At 39.3% G+C, this 24,633-nt stretch overlaps 1 protein-coding gene across 1 annotated transcript in view; it reads left to right on the top strand.

The window, feature by feature from the left end:
- Positions 1 to 24,633, top strand: part of LOC122807193 (aldehyde oxidase 3-like) — a 1,326,697-nt gene that overhangs the window by 1,288,914 nt on the left and 13,150 nt on the right. Inside the window, exon 33 of the mRNA XM_044078243.1 lies at positions 15,738 to 15,926. Coding sequence (XP_043934178.1) covers positions 15,738 to 15,926 — 189 coding nt within the window. The remainder of the gene's footprint in view (positions 1 to 15,737; positions 15,927 to 24,633) is intronic.

Genomic DNA, 24,633 nt, shown 5'->3' on the forward strand with positions numbered 1-24,633 from the left:
AAGTTCCACTAGTTCTAAATCATTAAAATTGTCTCCATCTCTTGAGTTCGGTAAAACTGTTTGTAAGACTCTAAATACAAATGAATGTGTTGAGTTGTTGGAGATGTGTTTGGCCAAGGCATTCTTGGTATCACAATTTTTAACATCTAAAGCATGTTCCAACACCCTCTCTCTCAAGGTTCTAGTAGTCATTCCTACATAGAACGCTGTGCACCTCTGACAAGTAGCCAAATAAACAAGGTTCTTGCTTTCACATGTAACAGTATGATGGGGTTCGAACCTAGAGTTCAAAACTGGATGCTCAAACTCTTGAACTGTAGTAATCAGAGTGCATATACTGCACTTTTTACACGGGAAGGTACCTGTTCTCATGTTCCTATTGGTACTTGTATTCTTACTAAAAATATTCGATTCTATACACAAAAGCCTACTGAGATTCTTACTATTGCGAAATGTGTATGATGGTATAGAACCCACCAATGCTGCTAACCGTTGATCAGTCAAGAGAATATGCCAATTGCTAGAAATGATATCTTTAATGTGATGAATGTCACTAGTATATCTGAGATTGATTCTTACTCTGGATTTGTCAAAGAGCCTCTTGCCATGATGTCCAGATATTCTAGTACAATTTTCATTGTTGGAAGTCTGTTCATTATGTAAAATCTGGTTCTTTATCTTCCTAACCTTTTCTGCATCATAGCCTCTGTTCAAAAAGCATTGTTGTAAAAAATTACTCTGTTTTTCGAGTTCCTCACTGTTGTGACATAACCTCTTGACTCTAATGAATTGACTTTTGATTATGCTATCAAACACATACCTGGGATGCATACTGTTGAATTGAAGTAAAGTGTTTCTCCAACATTCCTTCCTGAAAATGGTTGTCTCAATCTTCTGATCTATATTCTTATATAACCTCACATCTAAAAAATCTATGCTGTGTGAGGCATGGTTTATTGTGAAACAAAAAATCAGTGGTAGATTCTAACTGCTCTATGAAGGTAAGAAGTTCCGCTATACTACCATGCCAAAATAAAAGAACATCATCCACAAATCGTTTATAAAGGCTAATCTTCTTAAAGCTGTTGTGTGTAAATAGAAACGTCTGCTCCCAGTGCAACATCACTAAATTCACATAAGTATTAGCGCAGGGGGTGCCCATGGCTACCCCCCACTGCTGCAAATATAGTTGGTCCCTAAACTTGAAAACATTGTTGGTCAAAATAAGTTCCATGATGGCACACAATAGTCCCTCTTCACTAGTATTGAACTTCTGACTCTTATTTATAATATTCCTTAGGGCTTCTTAGACCAAAACTGTTGGGTATGGCAGTGAACAAGTTTTTTACATCCAAGGTCACAAAAAGCAGTTCATCCATATTAGCATAGGAATAGTTGCTTAGACACTCAAGCAATTCATAAGTATCTTTTAAAACGGACGTTGCCTCACTAACCAAAGGTCTAAGTTTTTTCTCTAAAAAGACTGACAACGTTTCAGTGACCCAGCCCTGTCCCACAACTATAGGTCTCATAGGTGGTGGGAATAAGCCTTTATGTATTTTCGGCAGACCTTTAATGTACGGTGTTCGAGGTTTCTCAATAAAGAAGTATTGATATAGGTCATAATCTATCTGCCTGCACATCAAGAACTCATATAGCTCTTGGTGTACTTTATAAATGATTTTAGTGAGTTCTAAATGACTAATAGGTTTATAAGTGATGGTTTCATTCAAAAGTGCAAGCATCGCATCTACATATGTATTAGTGTCTAGTAGAACTATCGCTCTACCCTTATCTGCTGATTTAACCACCAGATTCTTCAGAGGAATTTTCTCAGCTGCATTGTTTACCCTGTGCACCAAAAGTTAAAGGGAGATAAAAAGAGACATTACAAGGAAGAGAAGGTAACCACACACATCACAAATCCAGTCTCACATAGACCTATCGCGGCAACAAACCAAACTCATAAACACACAAAAACATACTCGGTGGCTCTAAATCAAAATCTGCCTAAGCAGCAGAGACCTCCAAAGCAGACATCCAAGCAACCCCTACCATGAAACAATACCCACGCACATAGCTCACAAAGTCAGTGTGCCACACAATCACAGCCCTTAAGGCTAAACAATACACCTAATACACTTGTAATAGGTGACTCTGTTGTCAGACACACTGACGTCCCACTCACCAGGCTGAACAAGGAGAAGGTCACTGTAAGCTGCCTGTCGGGTGCCAGGATCCACCACATAACACAATCACTCAGGTCACTCCAAAGCAAGTACAAATATGACTCCATCATTGTCCATGCTGGTGTGAATGACCTGAGACGTACCTCCCTTTACTACATGAAAAAAGACATAGAGGAGCTCTTTGATCATGTAGCCCAGACTGGTATGACCCTGACCTTGAGTACCATCTTATCCTCATCAAGAATGATGCCACAGTATAAAGACAAAATGATCAATTTTAACAATTGGCTAAAGTATTGGTGTCATTCAAAGGGGATCCAGTGTCTGTCAGCCTGGGATGACATGCTCAACAAGCCATGTTGCTTCGCTAGGGGCGGCTTGCACCTGTCATCCCTGGGTTTTCGAATACTGGCAAAGGCTCTTGCCTTCCCCATAATGCCTTTTTTAGGCAAGGCTCAAAAGACAAACCCACCTCCATAGACAACACAAAGAAAAAAAACTAAGGGTAATGCTGCTCAACGCCAGAAGTCTAAACCTCAAGATACACGCACTCGAAACTCTCCTCAGTATGGAGAATATAGATATCTGTGCAGTAACACAAAACCTGGTTCAATGCTCCTGAGAGCACCCCTGCACTAACAGGTTATACTTCATACCATGCTTTCCAGCTCCAAAACTTGGACCAAACCACAAAACGAGGGGGAGTATCCATATTTATCAAAGATACCCACACCTCCAGGTTAGTGGCAATGCACGAAGCATCGAGACCATCCATGTGCAACTAACAGTGGGCAAAACTGCCTTTCAGTTTGTAGCCTGCTACAGACCACCCTCCCAAACACAGGAACCTCACTCAGCTTTCCTGAGAACACTGGAGAATATGAAGGTCTCTCCAAACACCATTATATTGAGTGACTTCAACTACCCAAACATTGATTGGGAAATCTACTCAAGCCCAAACACCCTAACGGTTCTAGAATTTATAAACTCAAATGCTATGGAACAACTGGTCACCACTCCCACAAGTGGGGAAAACATATTGGATCTGGTCATCACCAACACAGGGTCTCTATGTTCCACACCAGAGGTATACCCCTCATTGGTAAGATCAGATCATAAACTAATCTCACTGGACATCCATATTCCGTACCCCTAGCTAAGGAAACCACGGTGAAGAACTTCTCAAAAGAAAATTCACACTTCTCAAAACCGAGGTGGAATCCTTCAAAGCCCCCAGGCCAGTGGAAAATATGGCCCAAAATGCAGAATCCTTTACAAAAGCATTCTATGGATACCTACAGGAATGCATGGAGCATGCTATCCCAAATAAAACCAAGACTCACTCCTCCAAAGGCAGGAGACCTGTCTGATGGACCCCAGCCATAAATAAGCTATACAACAGAAGGAGAAAGCTACTACATGACAGAGCAAAATCCCAAAAGGGAAGGCGTCTCTGATCAGTACTAGCAGAAACTACGATCCCTCATAAAAATCATCTAAGGCCAGCTTCAAAAGAAAAATTGCACAAGACACCAAAGATAATCACAAGGCCTTCTTTAGTTATGTCAGAAACCTAGGTAACTCCCAGATATGCTCTGAGTTAGTGCAAAATGACAAAAAATACACTGAACCCACAGACATTGCCAACATCCTGGCAGAAAGGTTCAGTGCAAACTTCTACCCCCCCTCCTCCCCCAAAAGAGCAACTGTCTATCCCAACAGAGTGTAGCCTTCCTGAGATCACAGATGCACAGGTGAGAGCTGCCCTCTCCAAAGCAAAAAACACAGCATCAATGGGACCAGATGGTGTCCCGGGCTGCATCTTACAAGAGCTCCAAGAAGAACTAAACCCTCATATAAAGTTACTGTTCAAGCTCAGCCTTACTACAGCATAGGTACCCAAGGAATGGCGTACAGCAACAGTGGTCCCACTCCACAAAAGTGGTGCCACAACAGACCCCAGAAACTATCGCCCTATAAGCCTGACTAGCCTGGTCTGCAAAGCTATGGAGCGTATCATCATGGAAATCATAAACAAAGACATTGGGAACCTCCAGACACTGGATCCTACCCAATTTGGCTTTGTTAAGGGCAGATCTTGCCTCTTGAACCTGGTCAGCTTCTTTGAAACAGTTACCAAAGCCATATATGAAGGGAAGGTAGTCCACACAGAGTACCTGGACCTCGCAAAAACCTTTGACACAATACCCCACTCGGGCATCATAAATAAGCTCACCAGCTTAAATATCAACCCCTATGTCACAAGATGGGTTGCAAACTGGCTCAGGGATAGAACCCACATGATCAGAATAGCAGGTGCCATGTCAGACTCTAAACCAGTTACAAGTGGTGTCTTAAAAGGCTCAGTCCTGGGACCTCTCTTGTTCAGTATATATTTCTCCAAGATACAGGCTAACACGGGTGGACTATGGCTGACCAAGTTCGCAGATGACTGCAAACTGGGTGCCGTAATTGACTCTCCGGCTGACACAAGCATCCTCCAAAAGGGTCTAACAGAGATGGATAACTGGTGCCAGAGCCATGGCCTAAAGCTAAATGCCAAGAAGTGCATAGTCATCCCCTTTGGGAAAAACAAAGTGCCCACAAATTACCACATAGGTGGTAATCCATTAATAGGAAGAAGTAATTAGGGACTTGGGGACCCAAGTAGATAGCAATCTCTCCTTTGACAATCACATTGCCAAAGTGGTTAGAAAGACCTTCTATATAGCCCACCTTATCACGAAAGGGTTCACATCTAGATCAAGAGAGGTCATTGTGCCCCTCTACTCATCACTTATCAGGCCCATAATTGAATACAATGCCCCATTTGGGATGTACCTTACCCGACACCTGCAGCAACTGGAAAGACCCCAAAAGTACCTCACCAAGAGGATCAAGGGGCTGAAACAGATGCCCTATGCAGTTCAGCTAAAGAAACTCCAGCTCTACTCAGTTGCATACTGCCTACTCAGAGGCGATCTGTGTCTGACGTATAAAGCCATGTCCAACCCAGAATTAATGGACATGCTTCACCTTAGGAAATCAAAATCCCTTAGAGCTACATGCTCCAGGGACTTGAATCTCAGCACAGAAATAAATAGGACATGCTGGAGGGACAGATTCATATCCCAGAGGTTCCCCTCACTCTGGACCAAAATCCCAATCCATGTTAGGCAGAGCCCCTCACTGACCCTCTTCAAGAGAAATCTTGATGAGTGGATGGGAGATCGTAAGTTTACCCCTGGGATCTCTTCTGTGTCCCTGCTTGACAGAGGTACAGTAAACTAACCTTAAAAGGGCTACCTTCTGTGACCTACTATACAGAGGCACAGTCAACTAATCTAAAAGGGTGGCAAAAGCTAAACACACTCTGGCTAGGCTTATAAATGCCCTAGGGCAGATAGCCTAGTATCAACCTATGAACCTATGAACCTATGTACTACTTAAAATGTAGTTTATTCCTTGTATTTCTGTTATTATATTAATCTTGCTTGTGGAGCTTTTCTCCCCCCTGACCTCTACTGAAATTAGGTTCTGCTTGGCCCATTTGAGTATCCCGGTAAAGAAATGCCAATAAATGAATAAAATAAATTAAATATGGAAGATAAGAGTTATTTCATTGGTTTGTTAAATGTTTTATCTGTTTTAAAAGTTTTGGGATAAACTGTAGAACAAATATCTGATGTCTTCATTGTTAAACATGTTGTACTCCAAGCAGATTTCATGCTTAATTTGCAAAATTACTTTTGGTAGCATAGCAAACAATTTTCATGGATACACGGGGCAACATTTATTCAGTATTTTAGCAAATAGACTGAACACATTTTCTGTGGAACAGAAATTCTGTAAATGTTTTCATTTGTACATGAATGTATTTATGCATTTGATTGTTTGCTTGCTTTGGTTGAGTATGGGTGATCTTTGAGATCAATCATTCTTTGTTGATGATATTTGAGTCAGTTTACTGTGATATATAAATATCTCTCTGTCTCTCTCTCTATATATATATATTTAGATATATATATGAAGATACTAAGAGTAAATGCTGAAAAGAGTGGCCTTCTATTTTCACTGTTTTAGTAATGGACGGCTGCTCTGTGTGCAAGAATTCAGTGCAGCTGGGTTTGGAAATTTGCCCTTTCCCTGTTGTTGTGTGATCTTGGAGTTGATATATATAATTTGCAGGGTGTGTAGGGGGCTATGGGGAGTTGCCCCTCCATAAAATCATGTTTTTTTCTTTTATTTACTATTATTTATGGGTCTTCATTAAATTTCAAACTTTTAAAACCTCAAATTGCTTATGGTCGAGACCATAAGATCACAATTTTGAAACTTTGATATTTAAATAAAACAAAACAAAACAAAAAATTTTTTTACATCCCGCCCACGCCCCCTGATAATTAAATATACCAACTCCAAGATTGCACTACAGTGAGGAAAACGGTAAATATACTGTTCTACTGTTCCACAATGTATGGTGGTCTCCATTTAAATGATTCAAAGTTTCAAAACTTTGGTCTTATGGTCTCCACCATAAGCAATTCAAGGCTTTAAAAGTTCAAAATTTAGAAGCGACCCATATATATATATATATATATGTGTGTGTGTGTGTGTGTGTGTGTAGATAAAGATATATATAGATATATATTTATAGATGGATTGTATATATATATATATATATATATAGAGAGAGAGAGGGAGGGAGAGATAGGTATAGATAATTATGGGATTTCTTGAAGTTGTCTGCTTCTGTTTGGTTGAAACTGAACATGAAATGAATGTTGCTGAATTTGTTACCTCAGAAGGCAGTTGAATTTGTTTTATATCTTGTATAATTATCTTATGTAGGAGGGCCAGTTTGAAGGAGATTGGAGACTGTAAAGTGGTGACCGGAGAAAGTGTCATTAGGCAGCATAGGATAGTGGTTTGTAGGATGACGCTGGTTATCAAGAAGAGGAGGAATGTGAGGGCAGCACCAAGGATCAAGTGGTGGAAATTGAAAAAGGGTAATTGTGAGGTGGAGTTCAGGGATGAGTTAAGGCAGGCACTGTGTGGCAGTGAAATGTTACCAAATAGCTGGGTAACTACAGCAGAGATGGCTAGAAAGGTGCTTGGTATCACATCTGGACAGAGGAAGGATGACAAGGAGACATGGTGGTGGAATGAGGAAGTACAGGAGAGTATACAGAGAAAGAGGATGGCAAAGAAGAAGTGGGATTGTCAGAGAGATGAAGAAAGTAGACAGGAGTATAAGGAGATGAGGTGCATGACAAAGAGAGAGGTGGCGAAGGCTAAGAATAAGGCATATGAAGAGTTGTATGAAAGGTTGGACACTAAGGAGGGAGAAAAGGACTTGTACCGGTTGGCTAGACAGAGGGACCGAGCTAGGAAAGATGTGCAGCAGGTAAAGGTGATAAAGGATAATGAGGGAAACATATTCACAAGCAAGGAGAGTGTGTTGAGGAGATGGAAAGAGTACTTTGAGGGGTTGATGAATGAAGAGAATGAGAGGGAGAGAAGGTTGGATGATGTAGGGATAGTAAATCATGAAGTACAATGGATTAGCAAGGAGGAAGTAAGGATAGCTATGAAGAGAATGAAGAATGGAAAGGCTGCTGGCCCAGATGACATACCTGTGGAAGCATGGAGGTGTTTAGGTGAAATGGCAGTGGAGTTTTTAACCAGATTGTTTAATGAAATCTTGGAAAGTGACAGGATGCCTGAGGAATGGAGAAAAAGTGTTTTGGTACCGATTTTTAAGAATAAGGGTGATATGGAGAGCTGTAGTAACTACAGAGGGATAAAATTGATCAGTCACAGCATAAAGTTATGGGAAAGAGTAGTGGAAGCAAGGTTAAGAAGGGACGTGATGATTAGTGATCAGCAGTATGGTTTCATGCCAGGAAAGAGCACTACAGATGCGATATTTGCTCTGAGAGTGTTGATAGAGAAGTACAGAGAATGTCGGAAGGAGTTGCATTGTGCTTTTGTAGACTTAGAGAAAGCATATGACAGGGTGCCTAGAGAGGAGTTGTGGTATTGTATGAGGAAGTCAGGAGTGTCAGAAAAAAGAGTGGTACAGGATATGTACGAGGGTAGTGTGACAGCGGTGAGGTTTGCGGTGGGAGTGACGGATGCATTTAAGGTGGAGGTGGGATTACATCAAGGATCAGCTCTGAGACCTTTCTTATTTGCAATGGTGATGGACAGGTTGACAGACGAGATCAGACAGGAGTCCCCATGGACTATGATGTTTGCAGATGACATTGTGATCTGTAGTGAGAGTAGGGAACAGGTGGAGGAGACCCTGGAGAGATGGAGATATGCTCTAGAGAGAAGAGGAATGAAGGTCAGCAGGACTAAGACAGAATATATGTGTGTGAATGAGAGGAAGGATAGAGGAATGGTGAGGATGCAAGGAGCAGAGGTGGCGAAGGTGGATGAATTTAAATACTTGGGGTCAATAGTTCAGTGTAACGGTGAGTGTGGAAGAGAGGTGAAGAAGACGGTACAGGCAGGATGGAGTGGGTGGAGAAGAGTGTCAGGAGTGATGTGTGACAGATGAGTACCTGTAAGAGTGAAAGGAAAGGTCTATAAGAGGGTAGTGAGACCAGCTATGTTATATGGGTTGGAGACAGTGGCATTGACAAAAAGGCAGGAGTTTGAGCTGGATGTGGCAGAATTAAAGATGTTAAGATTTGACTGGGTGTGACGAGGGTGGACAGGATTAGGAATAAGTATATTAGAGGGTCAGCCCAGGTTGGAAGGTTTGGAGACAAAGCCAGAGAGGCACGATTACGTTGGTTTGGACATGTGCTACGGAGGGATGCTGAGTATATTGGGAAAAAGATGCTAAGGATGAAGCTACCAGGTAAGAGGAAAAGAGGAAGGCCTAAGATAAGGTTTATGGATGTGGTGAGAGAGGACATGCAGGTGGTTGGTGTGACAGAGAAAGATGTAGAGGACAGGAAGAAATGGAAACAGGTGATCTGCTGTGGCGACCCCCAGTGGGAACAGCCGAAAGAAGATGATGATGATCTTGTATAATTTTACAGTTCATGAAAGGAGCTTTTTTTTTTACATATTCTCTGTACTTTAGTACAAACTCAGGGAGAAAGATTGTTGTAAAATAATAGGTAGGATTTAATAAAGTTTCCATAGCTAGTAAACAAAAGCCAACACTCGGGATAACCACAATACTCCTAATTCATACAATCCCTTGTGGTATCGCACCAGGTAGAAATAAGAAGTGTTTACTATTGCTAAAAGTTGAGTGCTTTCCATCCTAACCATACTAACTTCATTAAAACAAATAATCTAAGGTACAGTTTCACATATCATATAAATTGGTAAAAAATAGCTACCAATTAAACTCCCTTATTAAAAACAACCAAATGAAAAGTCAGATCACAAAAGGTCCATGAATACTGAATAACCCCAGGACTTTAAAAGGAACAGACAGTGTAACAAAATGTCAACTTTCTAATTGCTTTAACTTCAATATTGCAGTGATGGAACATACATCATTTAACCAAGGGGGACACGTAACATTCAACAATAGTTGCCACTTCAGTCCCTTTTAACTGATGCCACATGGGACTGTATGAATTAGAAGTTCTCATAGCTCATGCTTATTGCCTAGCACAGGCTGGTGAATTAATATGATGATGTGAAAATGTGACAGACATGGGCACAATAAGAAAGACCTCTTTATTGGCTTACTAGTATATCTGTGAATCAAACTCTGCTCTATCAGACCTGATCATTCTGGTTTTCATCCTAACAGCCCATGCACTGCATTACAAAGGTAACCGCACAAACACACACACACACACACACACACACACACACACACACACACACACACACACACACACACACACACACACACACACACACACACACACACACTTACTTCCCATGAGCTCACATCCACTCATCAGTAATCGAGGTCCCTCACACTTGATCATACTCACAGAAACACTCAGCCATACACTTGCAGCACAAACCAACATACAGAAGAATATATTAGGCTCAAGTCCTTCATGGATATGGGTGAGATACGCTGGCAGATAAGCTGAACAAATCAGAAGGACTTTTTCACCATAACAGATGTGATGGTCAAAAGAGATTACTGTCTTAGGTAACTTCAAGGCATGCAGCCCAGGAGACCATTAAGGACACCAGCCCTAATTTCCAATTGTCCCAAAGTACTGTTTGGTTAAGTGACTTGCTCAAGGTCTCACAGTAGGCAAATGAAGGTGGAAAGATTCAGAGTCTGTACCCGTGATATGAGAAGTAAACTGCTAATAAGTCAGAACATTGATCCTCTGCACTAACTGCCAGACTTAATTCTGCGAAAGAGGTGCCCAAGTCCTTGATGACCATATCTGTTTTGGGTGATTTTGTCCTCTGCATTAATTGCCGCACTTAATTCTATGATGGAAGTGCTGAAGTCCCCAATGACTGCATCTCTTTTGAGGTTGTGCTTGTGATGTGGTAGGAGAAGTGAATGGTGTCTTTGACAAAAAGTAACCAAATTTGATGTTCTTTTGCAGACCATTATGTAGCATAGCTACAATTTATTATGCAGAATTAAAGTATCTTGTTGTGGCTGCAAAACTAATTAAACTAGTGGCTGCAATTCTGCAATGTCTTAATGTAAACAGAAGATCTCATTCTGAGCTACAAATCAGGTTTTAGAATATTCTCTTGTTAATTAGCAGTTATTTGTTGCTCAGAGTTAGTGTTTTGAAATCAACAAATATTGTGTCTGTTACCGTCATGTTTGCAGTAAAAAGTTTAATAGCTCATCAGCTGCATTTGGAATGTTTGTTCATTCTTAGAGCTATTTCTAACACACTGGACATGGCTAAGTGCAGTATTTAATTTTACAAACAATGGTGGTGTAGTATAACTGTGAAAGCAAGATGGCTATACACACAGCAGTTCTCTTAAATTTTATTCTTTTCTTGGTGTGAACTAAAATTACTTCTTGCCCAGTTTGTCCCTCAAACTAAATGTCCACATTTTGTTAAATGTCATTTAATTTAGGGATGCTATCTCCTTACTACAACTGCATTTCCTTGTTCACCTGTTGTTTCTCCCTTGACTAAGACTTTTTTTTTTCTAATCACGGCAGCTGTGCTTTCATTTAACCTTTTTCTGGCATTTAAGTGACTAGACATTACCTTTTTTTGTTATAGCAAATCTACTATTAAGAATACAAGGTAAATGCATAACATAACAAGTATGAAAAAAAATTCTAGGTATTCTAGTGAAAATTTTATGAAAAACAGTTAGTTATCTAAACTCGCTGGCTGTTTATTTTCATTGAAGATGTGTAACAAGCTAGGAATACCTTGTGCTAAAGGGAATGTATACTTTAATAGCAGAGAATATAACCATGACAACATGCAACTAATACTCGCTGGCTGGCCCTCAGCTTTAGTTTTGACAGTGGCAATAATTAAGCTAGGATTAGACTGTATTAATGCCTGATTATCAAATGCTCCAGTTGCAAATATCTTCAGCACTCAGAAGTAGGGAGTTGGTAGTTATGATGTAGGTGTGCAGAGATTTCTTACATACTGCAAGAGCTAAGAGAAGTGCAGGATACCAATCTGTCCCCATGTCTGCCATCTAACAGGGATGTTATCATTTGGCTGGAATGACCCTAGACTGACAGCTCAGTACTACCAGTATAACGATTTGACTTATTCATCTGCAGACTCATTGAAGAATATGCATACAAGCTGTGTTATGCCAGAAGTCATGTCAGATGGCAGATGCATCAATACCATCATGCTTCCCTAAGGGAGGAGCTGCTCAGGAGACCAGACTTTATTTGTTTTGTGCTGGTGGGTAGGTGACAGATGTGGCAAGGAATTGTAAGGTGGCCATCAATGTATATATATCATGAGGTCAAGCAAACCTCCATCTCCCAAATTTGAATAGGATTCTATGGCATTGCTCAGAATTTCTTTCTTTTGCCCTGCCAGACAAATTCTTTTACTAATTTCTGGATCAGTTGATGCCAAGGATTTATGGGCAGGAAGGAGATGTTTCTCAAAACATAAAGGATCCTAGGGAAGAACATCATTATGTGTAAATAGGTTCATACTAGACTAACTGCCATGAAGGACCATAGGTGTTCAAAATATCCTTGTGATGATTTTTAAATTCTATATTTCACATTTGTGAATGAATGTTTCCAAGGAAAAGGCTTCACTGTCGAAACCTGGAACTGAACTGACTGAACTAGGGATGTTTAGATCTTCAGTCTAATGTTCTCCCAATTTTAACTATTTCAGCTAATTAGAAATGCTAGAAAAGCATTAATATTGCCCAGCCAGCCTCCATATAACTTCTTCAAAGCATGCACCCAGATAAATAAACCTTGCCATAGATATTTCAGATTTCAGGTTATCATATGGTGGAGTTTGATTTTCATGTACTTTGGGGAGGAAGAGTGCTGGATGAAGCCAGTGTCGGGGACAGAAATGGCTAGTGAAAAAGCAAGAGGGGATAAATGGAAAAAACTGTCATCTGTTTATTGGCTTTTAGACCTGAAAGAGCATGGAAGGTGTAAGTAATAAAGGAAATGTACCATGGGTATATCCTGATCAGGAACTTCTTTTAAGATTATGCAGTTGTCTGCAAAAAGTAGTTCTTCATCCACTAACTTCTATCCCTTAAATTGCTGCAAATTTCTAACACTTTGAGCCAAAGTTTCTATAGCTAAAAGACATAAGGAGGAGATGGTACAATCTTGCCTAGAACTCTTGGTGAGGCAGAAAAGGGAGGAAATAACATTTTCTGATAACACTGGCGGTTGGGTTAGACTATATGCTACTTACTGCTCTGATCTACTCTGGTATAATAACAAATTGCTCCATCACAGACCACAAATATTGTCACTTGACAACATTGATGGTCTTTTGAAAATCTACTAAATTGTCAGATCAGGATCATTCCCGGTAGATGGAGTTCTATGTATGGGTGGTAAGAGTCCTCAAGTGAGCTGTACTGGGACCACCTTTTAATAACACTTTCCTAGAATTTATGCCTAAGGGTGGATAAATACAGCTGTGCTAAGACTTTTACACTTTTCCTTCCAAATTGATTAGGGAAATTGGATGGTAGCCACTTCTGCTTGTTCACTAGCTACATCTGGCCCTGACACTGGACTCACCAAGAGCTCTCTCTCTCTTTCTTACTGATCAAATCTGTTCCAGCATGAAACTAAGCAAAACATCTGGAGCCACCTTGCTTGATCTTAGTAAATCCTTTGACACTGATCAAACGCTTCTACTTCACATAGCCATTTAGATAGGTTTCTTTAATTATGTCCTTCATTGGTTTGCATATTATTTTTCTGTTCACACCTTCAGTCTAATAGGACCAAACAATACATTTCACAAAGGCATACTGCAAAGCTCTGTTCTGGAACTACGTTTTTTCTGTTTTCTCTTTTTTCCTTAATGACCTTCTCAGGGATATCCCCTATATCAACTGCCTCCTCTGTGCTGATGATATTGGCCTAATTAAAAGTAATATCACCTCTTCTTGACTACAGAATGAACTTCAAAACTTACTTTACTGCTATTTGGAATTGGCTTCATATAAATAACCTTATAGTCAATAACAAAAAGAGCTGCTTAAGGATTTTTCGGGACACACAAAAAGATAAAGTAAATTCAGAAAGTCACCATTACAGATCCAACATGTTCCCTCTTACCTTTTGCCACTGAACAAAGATAACTATGCCTCATCTTTGACCCGTTTCTTTCCTTTCACAAACATGTTGAAACCCAAATTCACAAAGTTTTAGCTCAACTAAGTCTGTCATTTAAAATCTCTCATCTTCTTACTGTCTAGTCTAGGTGAGCCATCACTATTAACATTCTTATAGATGGGCCTGAATATAGTCTGGTCATCATTGCGTTGTTTTCTGCACAAAACGTCACTCAGCTTCAAAAAGCTAAAATCAAATCCTCTGATTCAGTCACCTCTACAGGAAATCTGAATATTATTCTGATGCACTTAGTAAAGAAAAATGGCTACCAGTGTCTGACAGGGCCTTACTTCTCCTTAATAAGCTCACCGTCAAACTTCTTAATGAAGAATATTGCCCCCTGTCTCATTCAATGAATTACAGATCAAAAACTCCAGCTATTCTGATTGGAATTCTAACCCACTCCTTCTTTCTAGGCCTTCCTTTATCTTTACTACCTGTGAAAGGTATTTCTTTAAACTTGTTCAAGTCTTTTCAAATTCTCAGACCCTATCAAACAAGCTGAAAATATTACTTATTTCAAGTCTCTTTGGTCTCACATGCTAAATGAAAACAAATTAAGTTCTTCAGAGATATTGACTACAGCAATTCTTTACCTCTCTTCGCTCCCCGTACTTCTACTTTCTAATTATTTGTAACTAATCCCCTTCCTTTGTAAGCCTCCTGCTATTACTTTGACCTTCCCTCTAGCTCTACACTATCAACATAACATACTAGGGAAAGATGTCAGAGAAAGACATAAATGTTACAGTAACTCCTTTATTTTCATATTATTTATTAGGTAATTCTCTGCAACACACTTTCTAATTTAACACTTTGCACCTGCACATTATTTTTCCACACCCTACACAGTTTGGCCTTCACAGAAATGTTATTTTTTCTTCTCATAAAAACATAACTTACAAACATTTTAACTGTTTATTAGCAGATGCTATTTTGCGTATTATTGTATAGTTTAATCTCCTTTCATCTGATTGCACTTTGTTTCATGCTTATTTTTTTACATGTAACGTATTTGCATCATATTGTAGACTGTTTATCACTATGTCTACATGGCCTGGGTCATGGTTGAAAAAGGTCCTTGGACCAGTTAGCTATGTACTTAATACTTATGTGTATGTGCGCAAGCGTGTGTGTGTGTGTGTGTGTGTGTGTGTGTGTGTGTGTGTGTGTGTGTGTGTGTGTGTGTGTGTGTGTGTGTGTGTGTGTGTGTGTGTGTGTGTGTGTGTGTGTGTGTGTGTGCGTGCGTGTGTGTGTGTCTGTATGTGTGTGTGTGTGTGTGTGTGTGTGTGTGTGTGTGTGTGTGTGTGTGTGTGTGTGTGCGTGTGCGCGTGTGCATGTGTGTGTGTGTGTGTGTGTGTGTGTGTGTGTGTGTGTGTGTGTATGTATGTATTTCTATTTTTCACTTTGTACTCATAACTCAAAAGCATTGTTATACTCTGTTGTTGAGGAAGCCTTTCCAGGAAATGTTACTACATTTCATTCCTATACCTAGTAATTCATGAGGTCTTTTCTGCCCCGTACAGTTCAGCATTCCCCAAACCAATGTCTAGCAGTAGCTGTTTGTAACAGAGAGAGAGAGAGAGAGAGAGAGAGAAAGCCAGTAAAGTGTAGCTGACATTCATATTTTAACAGACATTGCTGACAGAGAACAGAATTCTGAAAGGAAATAAACTGCATTTTAGCTGGCAAAAAAAGGTAATTTAGTAAAGGATCAGAATAAAAAAAATGTTCTTTATTCCTTTCAGATTGAAGGTGCTTTTACTCAAGGTGTTGGACTTTATACAATGGAGGAACTGAAATATTCCCCAGAGGGGGTACTGTTCACAAGAGGCCCAGCTCAGTACAAAATCCCTGCTCCTTCTGATGTACCCCAAAAGTTCAACGTTTATTTGCTTAGTGGATCTAAAAATCCAAAAGCATTATATTCATCTAAGGTAAGCTATACTTTTACTTTACAAAGGCGAATAATGTTGCCAATTTTATGCAGTGATTGCATGCATGCACGGACAGAGACTATAGTGAGCACTGTGAATGTGTTTAAATTGCACTGTTGTGTTTAGCCAAGGAAGAAATAATAGAAAAAGTGATTGCCAGAAAATAGACACCAGTCTTCACATACTTAATCGTTATGCCAATTCCAAATTAGGCCACTAGATTCATTCTGGATATACAACCACATATAAGCGTCACCTTTTACAACTGGTGATCTGTCTTTCAAGGCAGAATAATTTATAGCTGCCTGTGCTGTTCATCTTGTAAAATTGCATCAATGCCTTTTAAATTTGCATATACATTTTCCCCTTCATCTTCCCCTTTTTGCCTACCATAATGGAAGTTATCATTCTTTTTCTGCACAGACCCCAGGAAAGGGTTACACACAACAATAACCTTCCTCCTGTTGTTTCACACTATGCTATTTTAAAATGATTCATTTATTTATTGTTTGATTGATTGATTGCTTGCGTGTGCCTTCTGTGGAAGGTTGGGAGCTGGGCTGGCAACACGACACCATAAAACTCCACTGCCAATCATGAGTGGCAGGTGATCTGCTGTGGCGACCCCTAACCGGGAAAAGTCAAAAGAAGAAGAAGAAGAAGTAGTACAGAGGAACTTTTTAGGTCAAAAATTAATATGGCCGAACAAATGTTCCTCAATAGAGGTTAGGATGAGCAACAGGTAGTGCAGGCTAAAGTTAACATTTTTTAACTTAGAGATGGACAAAAGAGAAAAGGAGATAGATTTTTATTTAGAAATAGGGAAAATTATATAGTTGAAAATAATAATACTAGAGTTTTGGGTAGACAGTCACAAAAGGAAATTTATTTTGTTACTACCTTTAATGTTCTTACAAATAGAGTGGTACAGTGTGTAAAACAGTTTTGGCCCATGTTATTAAGAGATAAAGAATTGTGTTATTTGCTATTAGATCAAATTAAAACCTCTTATAAGAGAGCCAGAAATTTGAAAGATATGGTAGTACATAATAATTTTTGTCTTCCATCTAGTAATACAAATGCAAGTGGAATTAAAGAAAAATGAACTTTCCCCTTGTAATAAGTGCTCAATTTGTAAATATTTAGTGCCCTATTTTATATATATTAACAGAATACAGTTCACTCCTAGATGCCATTACACCTGTTGCACTGAGGGAGTGGTTTATGCATTAAAGTGTACTTGCAATTTCTATTATATAGGAGAGACATATAGCAGACGTTTTAAAGTATGCATGCAGGAACATATTAGGGACATAAAAAACAAGAGATTAGAAAGTCCTTTAGGGGCCCATTTTCTAAATTATCATAATTCTAAGGCTGATGATCTGAAAGGTTGTGTGTTAGAGGAAGTAGATGCATTACTTGGGGAACATAAAAATGTTAAGAATAAACTGCTACAGAAGAAAACATTGTTTATTTTAAAGTATGGCACATTGGAGCCCTTTGGGCTTAATAGAGAGTGTAATTGGAAATATGTAATTTAAATAATGAATTGTTTTATTGAGTTGATTGTTAATTAAGGTATTTAGTGGATGTATTTAAGTACATGTATTATGATGTTTTTTTTTACTCTCGGAAGGCATTTCATGCCAATGCACTATGTGTGTATTAAATTTTACTACTTTTGTAGCTGTGGTGGTCTTTGTAGTATTTCGAATTGTTTTTTTACATTTTTTTACATCTTTTGTGGTTTTGTTGCACTATAGAATTAAAGCCTTCCTTACCCCTCCAGCTAAGATGGCCATAGCTCGCTCTCACCTACGTTCAACACTTTTATATGCCTCACCCCTTCTCTCCAATCTAAACAAATCTGCACTCATTAGACTCTCAACTTATTATAATCACATTGCCAGGTTTGCCACAGGCCTGCCTTTTAGAACCCACCACTGCATCAATCTCAAACAGCTTGGGTGGCTAGAACTTCCCAGTCTTATCCAATATAACCTGCTGATCATGGCTAACAAAATCCTCTATAAACCAGATAATATACCAGCCCTTAGAAATATTATCACCCCCTCCCCCCATAACAATCCAAGACTGCTCCGATCCTTGAACAAACTACTAATTCAGACAATCAGAACTAACAATGCAGCTGGTGATGCCCTCTTTGCCAACTTAGCAGGCAGAGCCTGGAACTTACTTCCGGCTGACATTACGTTGCTCTCCTCCTTAGGCCAATTTAAAATTAAACTCAAATAACATATGGCATTACACTGGCTATGCCACTGCAACAAGCCTGGCTAAAGTCTCAACATGAATGTGAATAATCTTGTTAGCCAACTATTGCTAATTCTCTCCTGACTATAAGCAGGGGAATTTTCTAACCTGTGATCATGTCTATTTCATGTTTGCTTACATATTCTTTGCAAATTCCATTCATGTAATAATTGTCTTAATAGTTATTTAATGTATTTTTTGGAAATATCATACAGGCAATTATGTCTTATTAGTTAGTTAATGTATTTGTATGCTTTGGAACTTATCTCCCCGGGCCTCCACTGAAAATGGACATCGATCCAGTCAGTCTATTCTGGTCAACAAATGTAAAATAAAAGAAATAAATAAATAAAATAAGTTTGTTGGATGTTTGTAAATACTGGTACAGAATAAAGAAGGGCGGGCACGAGAAGGGTTGCAGCGATATGAGATCTAACTGTGTTAGATCAATGCGATTTGGCTCTATAGACAGTGCCAAATTTTTTGTGAGTTTTTTAACTGTGTGATCTGTGTGGACACCAAATTTTAGGACTTCATCTATATGAACTCCTAGCAGCTTTGTATGGATGCATGTTGTATTTTGGTGTTGCTAGAGGAGATAACAGAGAAGGATTACTTTTTTATTGCAAGACAGTGGAGTGAAAAGAAGTAATTTTGATTTGTAGGAGCGGTGGAATAGCTACTTGGAGGTCAGCCAGTTTTCTACTGAGGAGAAAGATTCTTCAGTCAGCTGTTGTAGGGAGTCAATGTTTTTTTCTGGGCAGAAGATAGTCGAATCATCTACATACTGTACAAGGGTGGAATTCTTGTTTGTCAGGGCAAGATCATTCAAAAAGGTGCTAAACAGGATAGGACCAAGTATCAATTCCAGTGGAGCTCCAGCCAACATGAAGAAAAACAGCGAGATGCCAGTCAGCCATTTCATTGCCTGGAGATGACTAGCAAGGTAGCTGGAAAACTGGGAGATGGAGGGGTGTATCAAGGCCTAGGTTAGAGAGTTTTTGTAAGACAATAGTGTGGGAGACAGTGTCCAAAGCTTTAGAAATATCAAGAAAGAGGGCTAATATTAGGTTGCCTTCATCTCTGTTTGTGTTGATTGCATTAATGAAGCTAAGAAGAGCTGTGGAGGTGCTATGGTGGGAACAAAAACTATGCTATGAGGGAAAGAGAAGTGTTTTTTTTTGGTGATATAATGAAGTGATTGGGACTGAATGCATTTTTCAAGCATTGTCAATAGAGGGGAGTGAATGACAATGGGCCTATAATTAGTGAGCTCAGTTGATTGAACACCTTTATGGATGGGGAGAATGTAACATTTTCTGTAGGATATGCTATGGCCTCTGCTGCAGGTTTTAGTTATTCATTTGGTAGGTGCTAGGGTTTTAGTTTGTGCAGCAGTCTTTTAATGGTAGAGGTAGGGACTGATTGGAGGGAGAGGAAGTGTGGAAATTTTATGGGATGGAATTTGATGTGGGTATTGTTGTACTTGCTGCTATTGTGTAAGGATGAAATTGAACTAATGAAGTTGGAGATAAATACATTGGCAATGTTTATGGGGTTGCTTGAAATGATTATTGGTGAGGGCTGTGCTGAGTGGCCAAGGTTTTTGTTGCTGACTTATAGAAGAACAGAACAATTTGGGGTTATTGCAATTATTACTTTGGATATTCAGATAGATTTTTTGTCATATGTAATTTGATATTTAGTTTTTTCTGAGTTCTTTACAATTTTAATGGGTAGCTTGAGTTTTGTTTGAGATGCTGCCTAGAAAGCTTTGGCAACAAAGTGTCATAAGTTGTTTAGTACTTCTGGTCAGCCAAGGGGCAGACTTTGACTTAACTCTTTTTTTATTTCCAAGTGGGGCTAATTAATTTAGCACGCTTGGAAATAAATGTTATCAAAGTGGAATACAACATCATTAAGAAGTAAATATTTTAGCTTTGTCCAGTTGTACTGATTGAGGTATGAGAAGAAGGTGTCATTTTCAAAATTTTAGCGGCTATTTGGCACGATGTTATAATGTTTTTGAGTATTTGTTTTCTTAAAGCAAGTATGAGGAGATAGTCATTTCATGAGTCAGGGAGAGTTTCTGGAGCAGAGGTTTACTCATGGTAGAAGAGACTATCCAGTTTATGGTGGTTCAGTTGTTGTTTTTATTATTACAGCAAGTGGGAGAGGTGATCAGTTGAGTAAGTCTGTACAGATTTATGTTTCGAGATGAGTTGGTTGAGGATAGCAAGAGCCAGTCAATATTACTCACCTAGTATTCATTTTTCTTGAGGAATGTTATAGGTGAGTCAGCAGAGGATGTCTTCTGTAGTTGTATGATTGTTACCGGGAGAGATATAGACTCCTATGATGTACATTAATTTGTGTCGGTTTAGTTTGAGAATTGTGATCAGGATTGGTTTTTTGTTGAATTGGGGAGGAGACAGAAGTGGTAAAAAGAGCTGTAGGATATTTTTGTTGAGTACTGAACTCCTCCAGCTCTCTTATGTTTTCTTTCAGCTCTGCAGATGTTATAGGCTGGAGGGAGTGTCTCATTATTACTAGTTTCATTTTTCAGCCAGGCCTCAGTTATTACCCCAGTGTCACCTGAGTGCTGGACAAGCCATGCATGGAATTCAGGTCTATATCAGAACATCGAAGTATTACTACAGCGAATGTTCTAATATCGAACCATTTCACTCGAAACACCATAACATCGAATACTCTGAACAGCAAATTTTTTCCCAGGGAAAAAAATTTGCTGTTCCAACATACATGCACACAACACAAGCACACCAAAATGCATAATCCACACACATACACTTCACAAAACCCTACATTAAACTATACATACACTACTAGCTATCCACTTACCTTAACCTAACCCTAACCCTAAGGTACGTAACTACTGCATACTCACCCTACCTGCTCCCTAACCGTAAAGTCCCTATTGCACACTCACCTTAACCACTCCCTAACCCTAAAGTCCCTATTGCACACTCACCTTACCTGCTCCCTAACCCTAAAGTCCCTATCACACACTCACCTTAACCACTCCCTAACCCTAAACTCCATATCGCACACTCACCTTACCGCTTCCTAACCCTAAAGTCCCTATCACACACTCACCTTTCCTGCTCCCTAACCCTAAGGTCCCTAATACACACATCGAGGGAAGATCCTGAAATATAGCATTAGGAGGTAAATACTTACAATGGATATGAACAGATATCCAAGCCTGATGATATGATTATTCACACCGATACAAGTATTTTACAGGTGCTTATCTCCGAACCCCCTCTTGTGCATAGTTTGATGTTACATTTATGATCCCAGGCATTCCCCAGCACAGCAAGCTGAACATAGTGGTGCTGTCATACCACATCTGAGTGTCATGCTCACTATATCCAAATAACTGAAATAAGGAGTAAAAATATCCATTTAATGAAGCACTCTGCCCTAATCTCAAGGGTAACCTAAAATGATACAAGTTTTCTGCATGCATTACATAGTTTCCCCAAGTTCTAGTGTTTATGCCTGCCCTATGCAGTTACTACATGTGAAACAGGTAATACTGTGTCATGTGCTATGCACAGCATGGGCAACCCATTTGTGTACTGTTCCATGTAACATGTACCCATACATTATGATTATGTTATGCAGGTGTGTTTTTAACGGTTTACTATCAAATGGTCGATTGCCACTCCATCGAACATCGGATGGTCGACACCGGAAGGTCAACGCTTTATCGAAACCAATCTGGGTTCCACCATGGGTCGAGGTAGGGGAGAAAGTCGTAGGGACTAACTATAATACTCTCTACCTCAACCCATGGTAATACTGTTCCTAGATTGATATTTCGACTTCGACATTCGATATATCCGACCTTCCGATGTCGAGCATCCGACGTTCGATGGAGTGGCAATCGACCTTTTGATAGTAAACCGTTTTTAACATATGATGTACTAACATATACCACTTCTTTAGCACACTGGTATTGACATGACCTAATGCTAGAACCTGGAAAGCTGCAGTTCAAAAAAGTAAGCTTCAAAGACAGACCATCTGAAGCAGTCTTCAGGAATATGGTTGACATGGTATATATATCTATATATATATATATATATATATATATATATATATATATATATATGGGTCCATGTCATATGGTCGACTGTTCATTTGACTGAAAGTTCATTTGATCAACAAGCATTTGCCCCTTTCCCCTGGAGTTGATAAATATAGTTAGATGTGTGGGGCTTCCACCCCAAAATGCTTGTCGATCAAATGAACTTTCAGTCAAATGAACTTTCAGTCAAATGAACAGTCGACCCATATATATATATATATATATATATATATATATATCTATATATATATATATAGATATATATATATCTATATATATATATATATATATATATATATATATATATATGTGTGTGTAACATGTTGGGGGTGTGTTTAGTATATTTGTGTATGAAATATGCTGCCCACATGATGCTGTCATACAGCAATGCATACCAGTGAGATGATTTCACCCTACAATGCATAAGTATAGTGTGTATCCTTGAAGAGTATATACTGTGGTCCACAGATTGACTTACCAACTGCATGTAACGCTTCACATTATGAACATTCAGGGCTCTCTTTTCTAATTCCGAGACATGTAAGTGAGATCTTCAGAAATCTAGGGGAAAAAAAACTGCAAAAATACAGGAATGCAGCAAATATTAAATATTTGCCATTCTCCCTTAAAATATTTTTTTTTGCATGAGGCCAGACAATAGTTTTGTATCTTTATCCAGTGCAAACTGCATACCTATTGTTCAAGTGAGTTTAGCTGCATTTTAGGATCATGTCCCGGCATGCAATTCACTTAGATTCATCCTCTAAGGGTACATTTGCACTCCCATTGTTCAAGGTCCAAGTTTAAACTGAGCATATGCTGTTTACAACTGCAGAAATGGTGTGCTGTAGCTCCTACTTAAATGCTTCCCAAATATATTGCATGAGCAGCTCCAACCATTCACCAATACCATGCCAAATATTTATAGGTTCATAGGAGATTACCAGGCTAACGGCTCTAGAGATCTTACAAGCCTAGCCATTATTACCTGGATTTAACAAGATTTTTGATACCTAAGGGCTAGAGGATGGTTTAGGTTCATAGCTTCATAGGTGTGTACTAGGCTAATGAACCTGGAGCCTTTACAAGCCCAGCCCATAGGATTACCCTGGGATCGTGCCACCTGACTTTAGTTCCTACTGCCACTGTAGAGTAGAGCCACTGGAGTGGTCCCTGGGATGAAGTTTCTATTTCCAATCCCATCCACTCATCAAGATTTCTCTTGAAGAGGGCCAGTGAGGTGATCTGTTTGACATGGGTCTATATTAGCAAATTGAAAAATCCTTTAAGCGAATACTTAAACATCGACACCTATAACACAAACCTCAAAAATCCTGAATGGACTAAACAGTGAAAAATAAAATAATGAACTGTCATAGTCGGCCAACCCCACCACCCGCTACGTACTACCTACCCAAACAAAATAAATAAACGACATACATACACTAACCAAACCCTACTTCTAACCTAAAGTAAATCACCAAAACACTGCTTCTAACCCTACACTAAACCCCACATACACAATTAACTATGCACTATCCTTAACCCCTCCCTAACCCTAAGGTCTGTAATTACCACACACGTCCCCTACAGACATACACCCCAAAAAAAAAAATACACATACATACATTTAACAAAACCCTACTTCCAACACTACACTAAACCCCACATACACAACTATCTGTGCATTGTCCTTAACCCCTCCCTAACCCTAAGGTCCATAACTACCACACACTTCCCCTACAGGCATACACCCAAAACAAATAAATAATATACATACAGCTAAATAAAACCCTACTTATAATACTACACTAAATCTTACACACATTACCTATCTATTAACTTACCTTAACCCAAATCCTAACCTTAAAGTCCTATCTATCGCACACTTACCTTAAGGAGCTACACTGCAGACGGGCCAACCATTGCACTTCGACATTTCAATTTTCACTGTTTTGGACATTCAGCATTTCCATATTTCGCACAATACCTGTAGCTCTTTTCATATTCGTGATTACAGTCTTCGCTCTGGTAATAGGAACCCATTTGACATGTATGGGAAGTCTATTCCATAGCATGGGCAGTCTCTGGGTTATGAACCTGTCCCTCCAGCATGTTATGTTAATTGTGGTAATGAGGTTGAGGTCTCTTGTCCATGTGGTGAAGAGGGATTGGGATTTCATTAGATGTAACATTTCTAATAGAGCTGGGTCAGACATGGCTTTGTAAGTCAAGCAGAGATCGCCTCTAAGTAGGTGATATGAGACAGAGAATAGTTGGAGTTTTTTTGAGTCTGTCCATATAGGACAAGTG

The sequence above is a fragment of the Protopterus annectens genome, chromosome 7.part0, assembly GCF_019279795.1.
Source record: "Protopterus annectens isolate FY-2018-M chromosome 7.part0, PAN1.0, whole genome shotgun sequence".
Lineage (NCBI taxonomy): Eukaryota > Metazoa > Chordata > Ceratodontiformes > Protopteridae > Protopterus > Protopterus annectens.